At 41.0% G+C, this 8,659-nt stretch overlaps 1 protein-coding gene across 1 annotated transcript; it reads left to right on the top strand.

The window, feature by feature from the left end:
- The first annotated feature begins 236 nt into the window (after positions 1–236).
- Positions 237–1,526, top strand: pou3f3a (POU class 3 homeobox 3a). The gene has a single exon (XM_078262828.1). It carries the CDS (start codon positions 237–239, stop codon positions 1,524–1,526), a length of 1,290 nt encoding a protein of 429 aa, XP_078118954.1.
- Positions 1,527–8,659: the final 7,133 nt, after the last annotated feature.

The following is an 8,659-nucleotide window of genomic DNA, read 5'->3' as shown; positions in this document are numbered from 1 at the left end:
ATGTTGGCACGGGACAAAGAAGGTGTTTTCCATATCATCAGGTCTGTGGATTACGCACGGCGGAGCTCCCGGGATAGAGAAAAGTTTTGAAGACATGTCTCAGTGCGAACAACCTAATTAATTATCAGCTGAGCCTCTATGGAGTGACTTCTTTTCTAGACTGAATTTATTCATGGATTAGAACTAACTTTAGACGTTAACAAACCACCAGAATAGAGAAATATATCTGAACATATATGCTTTGGGGGATGGCCACAGCCACCTCGAGTCCATACCTAGCCAGCAGCAGGATTTTGTCCGGCCCGGTCCTTCACTCTGATCGGAGGGTTGGTGGCATGCAGCCGGGCAGCACCGCTGTGACCACGGTGTCTAGTGGATACAGAGGGGACCCTTCAGTAAAGATGGTGCAGAGTGACTTCATGCAGGGAGCCATGGTGGCGAGCAATGGGGGGCACATGCTAAGCCATGCCCACCAGTGGGTGACATCGCTGCCTCACGCAGCAGCCGCAGCGGCCGCGGCCGCGGTGGCAGCAGTCGAGGCCGGCTCTCCGTGGTCCCCCAGCTCCCAGCCGCAGGACGTGAAGAGAGGGAGGGAGGACCTCCACACAGGCACCGCTCTGCACCACAGGTCCCCACATCTGGGGCCCCATCAGGCGCACCTGGGAAGTTGGGGAAGCAGCTCCGCGGCGCACATCAGCATCACCGAGGGGCAGCAGCAGCAGCAACAACAACAGCAGCAGCAGCAACAACAACAGTCCCTCATTTACTCTCAGCCCGGCGGGTTTACAGTCAACGGGATGCTCAGCTCGCACGCGGGGCAGAGCCTCATGCACCAGGGGCTGGTGCGCGATGAATCCCCGGAGCTGGACCACGGAAACCACCGTCATCACCATCACCACCATAATCACCACACGCACCATCACCAGCATCACGGGATGAACCACGAACCGCACTCAGACGAGGACACTCCGACGTCTGATGACTTGGAGCATTTCGCCAAACAGTTCAAACAGCGGCGGATCAAGCTGGGTTTCACTCAGGCAGACGTGGGCTTAGCTTTGGGCACCCTGTACGGCAACGTGTTCTCACAGACCACCATCTGCAGGTTTGAAGCGCTTCAGCTGAGCTTTAAGAACATGTGCAAGCTGAAGCCTCTGCTGAACAAATGGCTGGAGGAGGCCGACTCCACGACCGGCAGCCCAACCAGCATCGATAAGATCGCCACCCAGGGCAGGAAGAGGAAAAAGCGCACATCCATCGAGGTAAGCGTGAAAGGCGCGTTGGAGAGCCACTTCCTCAAGTGTCCCAAACCATCCGCACAGGAGATCAACTCACTGGCGGACACTCTGCAGCTGGAGAAGGAGGTGGTCAGGGTTTGGTTCTGCAACCGCAGGCAGAAAGAGAAGCGCATGACGCCGCCAGCACTGCCACGCACCCCGGAGGACGCATACTCGCAGGTGGGCAGCATAGGTCCTGACACACCGTCACCCTCCATAGACTGCAAGAGGATGTACAGCGACACGTGAAAATAACTTTGGAACTTTGGATCAAATATTTCATGTTTCCCTAAATGATAGGATCATTGATTAACTTTTCTTACAGCTCCCCATGTTCGTTGATCCTCATAATGATGTTATCCAGTGTGTATTCATTTCAGAGTAAGACAAATGTCTACTTTTATGCATACTCTGGTGTGGTTCTGCACTACGAATCAGCCTTTGGGACAGAAAATTAAAAGCTTAACGGAAGTCTGAATAGAAAATAATTTAAAGTCTATTAAAGACAATGTTTGTTCACCAAAAGAGCCTAGAGAATGAACATTTTATCAATCTGATGCCAAGAAGTTCAAACAAAAAAGTTATTTCTGTATCTCTGTAAAGTTAAAAAAAAAAAAAAGAAAGAAAAAAGTTCGCTCGTAATGCTGCAGAGTTGGATGTCCCACAGGCTAGCCTACGTTTCTTTTATATGAAAGACATTGATTTAATGCGCTTTATTCAGCATTAAGTTGTTTATAATGAGCAATAATTTATCTTCCTTCAAACGTGTTTCTCACTTTTGTGTTGTGTGTCAGTGGATGTATGTTGTGACACAGTTTAAGATGGTCAAAGAGCAATTTAAAATTATACCAGTATTGTTTTCCTTCATAGGAAACTCCTTTTTAAATTAGCAAACATTCCCTTAAGTTTATGTACAAGTAAGTCATGCTGTGTATTTTTGTGTGATGATTTGGACTATTTATTTTTTCCAGTGTTTATATTCATGGGATAGACTAATTATTTAATAAATATGACATAAGAAAAGAATTGTGTTCAGATATCTGAGATGACCATATTTATTGCCTCCTGAGAAACACACACACACACACACACACACACACACACACACACACACACACACACACACACACACACACACACACACACACACACACACACACACACACACAAAACATCACAGACAGCCTCTTAGATGTGATGATGTGATTTGCCATATAATAAATTGAATATCTTTGAGTTTTGGAACATTGGTTGAATAAAACAAACTATTGGAATACATCTTATGCTGTGGGAAATTATAAGGTATTTTTCACAGTTTTTTTTTAATTTTTTTTTTTTACAGTTTATAGACAAAATGATTAAAAAAGGAATTGGCAGTCTCATCAATACTGAAAGTGATCATTAGCCTTCTTCATTAAGTTATCACCATTTATATGGCATAATCTGTCACTAGCCAACACAATTTCCCAGTTTTTATGAGTCTTGTGTTGACACACATAAGTCTTTTCTTGGGGTTTGCTTCCACATTTTTACGTGCAGTCCAGCCACATATACATCCAGTGGCAGTGGAATGCAGCCATATGAGGTCGACTATCCCAGCTGGCAGTTCACCTTGGCAGCAGTTACCAAGGTGACAGTGAGATGCAGGGACACGAGGCAGCAGATCTTTTGCCACAGATGATGGGTTTGGCAGATAGGCAGCAAGAAGCTCAGGGCGCTGGCTGTGAGAAACAATCTTTGTTTCCTCTCTGTCTCTGATCCACACAAACATGACACACAATACATACATGCAGAAACATATGCATATATTAGCTAGTGTCTCAAATCAAATATATCATTCATGATAAAGATAAGGGCGTTAGTCGTGGAAAAAGCAAAGTAGAAGTGGTGGTTGTGGTGAAACCTGGCGGGTGAGGGTCAAAGGTCAAAGATCTGCTGTTACAGTAGCTGCCAACAAACCTGACAGAACACTGAGAAATAAATACAAACCTGGAAGTTAATGGATTACTGCAATTGTCCCGCTAATTGTAGTTTGAATATTTTTCGCTGAATATCTTCCAGAAGCTTCCACATTGATATGGAAGACAAATGTGTAACTGCAACACATTTTGATAACTCTGTCACACTTTATGTGATTCTTAATTACCAGTAAATTGTTTTAATGGATTTCTGTCCCTTTGGGAGCAACATGTGTCCAAACAATGCAAATACTAAATAAATACTACTATTACTGTTATAACACACGTGAGGATAAGTACACTAACATGTCAAAAGTGTGCAAGGTGTGCATGTGTGTTACTTCGTTGAACATTGGCAGGATTTAGGGGAAACTCTGGCCTAGTGGGTTGTAAATAGCAGCCTGGAATGGGTGGTTTGAGCCGGGCATTTTTCAATCCTTAAATAGGCTGAAGGGAGACAAGTACATATGAAGAAGAAATGTTGATGATACTTTATCAGCTTATGATGCAGGTACCGATGAAAGCAGATACTTTAGACACAAGTGAACCAAGTTTTTTGTAAGCAATTTGATATGATTCCGCTATTATTGGGGAGATAAAACTCTTTTTTTGTCAGAGTCAGACAAGTTGAACTTTTGCAGAAACAATGTTTTCATCAGACAATCATGATGTTTTTACTGACTCATTATATCCTGGATTGGCATACAGAGATCGTCAACATCAAGTAACTTGAATGTACAGCAGCTAAAAGACACACACAGCATTCTGTCATGAAAACCAATCACAGTCTACATGCTGAACACATTAGCCTGACAAGCCAGACCCACATCACATTTTCTAGGCTCACACAACAACACAAAGGAAAACTTCTACTTGCTCTCAGGTACCACAGCAATATCACACAGAGATGTCAAGGTACCACCACAGCTCACTGTAATCATCTACTGAGGCCTGTTAACATGATGTATTCCTGCCGAGCTGCAAAAGCCAGAGTTCTCTGATAAAAATGGGAGCAAAATCTAAGCTTGCGGGATGCAGTGTTATCCCCTCAGAGCTTGGCTATGTAAAGATGGGAGATAAGGCTGGAATTGAGGGATATCAATTGAGGGGATGTTAGCAGTTAAGGATGATATTCCCTAATCTAATAAAAGCGGCTAATATATTTGCTCATATTTAAAGCTTTGTTCAGTACTTTACATTAAGCAATTATTGCATGATAATCCCTCCTTTAATGCATGTTGTTTGTGACTCACAATTTGGGCCACAGTCACATGAAACAGACACAAACCTGAACCTATTCAAGGAACAGCAAAGTGTTAATGTACAACTATTTCACAGTGGGTTAGACATTATCAGTCTCTGCTGTTTGGTGTTAATTATTCTCACATTATGGAGACTGGTTAAGCACCAAGCCTAACACTGATTAACACACTGTGGCTTCCTCAGTATGAATCAAAGCTCATGGCACACATAACCCCTACCTGGAGTCAGAGGAAGTGGCAAGCATAAATTAAAATACACAAAAAGTGCATTTTTGGTGGTTGTAATTTTGTGTGTGAATATAGTATAATGTTATAAATGTAACACAAAAGTTGTCTGTACAAGATTCAATCAACTCAAAGTCAATATACTTGTGTAGGGTTTTCTCCTCTCCTCTGAGTATTCTGATTTAGTGGTGAACATTTTTCACTTTGCCTGTGTTTGCTTTTTTGGTGAATAATGGGGTACCAAAGTCTCTCTCTATCAGGAAGAAATTAAAGCAAACATCTGTGGAATAATGGACAGGGAAATGAATTCTCTCACTAGCAAGCTTGTTGTGCGGGTGCCACTGAACGTGACGAGCATGCATGTGCCAGACCGGTGGAGTGGAACTCTTTGATGGGCATGTTCAACACATGGGCACGATGCCAATTTAGACAAGCATGCCCATGAAAAGAATCTCCTACTGCATGCTAAGTGTGTGAATGTAACCGTGTGTGACTATTGAGAATACACCATACATACATAAGAATTTTACCAATGTAAATATACTGTATAATATAATATATATTACTGTACAATTATTATCGACATTTGATTAAAAAAAAAGTGCTTTAATTAAAAAAATGCTATTCATACTTATAAAAACCTAAACATACCAACACATAAATGTCTCAAAAATGCTTCAACAACTGAAGGCCAAATGCTTGTAAGGCACAATGCTGCCATCTCCTGGATAAAATAATTGATGCACGTATCTTATTTGTTAACTGTAAAGTGCATAAGGACTAATGGCAAATGAAATAATTCTTCTGGATTAATTTAATATAATAAGCTGTAAAGCAATGTACTAATTCAAGAGGAGAAAACCACAATCCAAAATTAGAGGTTTAGTGGATGTGAGACTGAGTCTGTCATTGGAGTTAATGACTGACAACCCCACTTTAATATTGCTTATTATATACGTGCATAATGCCGATATTCTTGCCGAGTTGATACAAAATTAAAATGTTTGGAAATAAGAGCTAAATTAAACTTTGTTGTTGTAAATCCATATATTTTATAAAATGTGTCCTTTTTTGTACTTACTACTGTATCACTTGAGGACTAGAGCAAATGCTCAATGTAAATAGTATGTAAAAAGTAGTCCTTTTGTGTGCGTAAGATTCCATACAAGGCTATGAGATGAGATGCTTTTGTCTGCAATTGTTTTATTCAAAATGCTGCAAATGTTTTGGGATTTTTTTCCCGTGGTTAGTGACTTTTATCAGCTCATGCACCAAAAGCTACAATATGTCTTCTTAATTAATGTATCTTCAATATTACTTATTATTAATAATATCATCCTTATTATTTGTTGTGCTGAGCAATAAATATATGCTAAATGGTCCATGTGCAAGAGAAAACAAAATACCTGTTTAAATATTTTAGCTTCCAAATAAATGTATTCGCCGCACTGCTCCTTTAAATCAGTGACCACCTGTTCTTCTGGCGTCAGCATCATCCGCAGGCGGTACGATGGCGATCGATACGGCATGAAATGTTCAAAGTGGGATATTTTGAGAAAAGCTCGACATGCAGGAATGGAAACGCGATCATCGAGCTGACTGGCTCGACGAGAGCATGACACCTGATATCAAATGTAACGTCAAGGTAGGCCTATATTATGTCTGGTTAAAGCTTAAAAATGTATCGGTTTATTGCTTTAATCCCCTACTCGTTGAATAGAGGGACTGTACTGTATCGATGCCTGTAATGTAGCCTATCTGATGATTTGCATAGACTCGTCCTCCAGTGGTGATACAGACAGATTGTCTGTGATTGACAGAGAAACACCGGTGATGGAGAGAAAAAGGCTAACATGTAAATGTGAGGACACAGTGCAGGCTCAGTGCTGGCTCTCTTAATGTAAGCAATGAATTATTGCACCTAATCATTTCGAAAGGTAAATGTATTAAAATGTAAAAGCATTGTATTGCCTAGTTGTGTATTGATCCCATCGTTTCTTATTTTCTTCACAGGCGTTCACAGGGTTTTTTTCTTCTCTAACGATAAAGCTAGGCATTTAGGCATTTTGACTTGCCTAAATGCCAGATTTATTGATTATACTTAAAGATAAAGACTGTAACACAGACATATTTAGTGTCTGACAGTGAGGCGTCATTCCTTTATGTTTGTCAAGAAAAACATTTTTTATGTAGTCAGACTATGAATTTAATTCCTATGTCCTGAAAAAGTCCTAAATTGCAAACCCTGTGATACAGAAAATATTTTGTCATAGAGGATGAGAGTAGAGACTGCTTGTTGCCATGGAACTGGTGACCTTGTTGCCATGGCAACAACCAGCAACACTTTGCAGTAGCCTATGATGTTTTTGTGCAAGAATGTAGCTACAGTCACTGAAGGGACCAATTCCGTTCCCATGTGTGGGTGAACCATCATATATTAAGATAACATTAATCCTCTTATTGTAAGTTAATTAAAATTTAAACTTAAATTTTAGCTATTAACAGTTATGTTACAGTGATTCTGTGTATACTATCACTTAAGGCCTTATTCACAGAAGACAAATGGATGAAAAGCACAGATGTAAATAATAAAAAAATTAATGATGGCTGGATTTTATTAAGCTGCTTCAGTTTCAGCATCCTGCAATTGTGCATGCTGGCTTATTGTCACACTGCCACAGAACAACGCCATCGTTACTGTTATTAGCAACACCTACTTTTATGAAAAGGGAAAATATCTGCTGTAAAAAGAACATTTTCACATCTAAATGTCAACACAAGTTCACAAGGAATTAAACATGGACATTATGAATCTTTTTTGGGGTATTTTCAGCCTTTATTTTGACAGGACAGCTGAAGACATGAAAGGGGAGAGATTACATGCAGCAAAGGGCCGAAGGTCAGAGTTGAACCCAGGCCTGCTGCGTTGAGGTGTAAACCTCTATATATGGACGCCTGCTCTACCAACTGAGCTATCCGGGCGCCCAGGAGCTTATGAATCTTAACTGGTCTTCTTGTCTCCCAGCAATCAGCCAGTCCACTTGGGAGGACCACATCTAAGACCTGAACACCAGAATGACCTCAACACATCCTTAACATTGTCCCACCACCAGAAGCAGGAGGTGAAAACCATAGCAACAGACGTGACCTGTGTGTGCGTGTGTGTGTGTGTGTGTGTGTGTGTGTGTGTGTGTGTGTGTGTGTGTGTGTGTCCTGAGGATGCCTCTCTGTTTTATCAAGGTTGCATCAGAGCCTGACAATTATCCGAGAATAAGCTTCTGCTAAGTCGAAGAAAGACAGGCTGTACCATGGGTGTGTACTATACTTGTGTCTAAATGTGTGTATTCTACTATGTGTGAAGCATTACACGTACTGTGTGCATTGGAGGGTTGGTAGTGTATATGTTTCTATATGCACCCATGTGAGTCTATACAGATGTTAATCATCAAGCTCATTCAAGCCAGTGAGCAGCTCATGTCAATTCTGTGTAACTTTATCTCTCAATGTGGTGTGTCTGTGGGTCGGTCCTATTGCTTATATAACTCCTTCAGTATCATGGAGAAGTCATTCCTCCTCTCACTGTTTCAAATGTACAACTATCACTGAGTAATAGATCACGAGGCAGCTGTACTCCTCTGACTATACAATTACACACTCACCATGTTTACAGCAGCTTTTTAAGAGACAGACAGCACATTAATGTAATGCACTGTTGACATCCATTAAAATCATGGAAACTTCATCAGGAATAAACTCTTATGTATGTTGACTGTTTGTTTACAGGTTGTTGTTTTTTTAAATGCCATATGTCGATATTCTTTCTATCTCAGATATTGCCATGGAAGACCAACTGCTGGAGGACAATTTCATGTGTATACCACAACCATAATCAAACATGTACCTTCTTTTGGGCTGACATCCCTTGATAATAGCTGCT

This window comes from Sander vitreus, chromosome 11 (genome assembly GCF_031162955.1).
Source record: "Sander vitreus isolate 19-12246 chromosome 11, sanVit1, whole genome shotgun sequence".
In the NCBI taxonomy this organism is placed as follows: domain Eukaryota; kingdom Metazoa; phylum Chordata; class Actinopteri; order Perciformes; family Percidae; genus Sander; species Sander vitreus.
The sequence above is the reverse complement of the archived record's forward strand: the minus strand, read 5'-3'. Positions and strand labels throughout refer to the sequence as shown.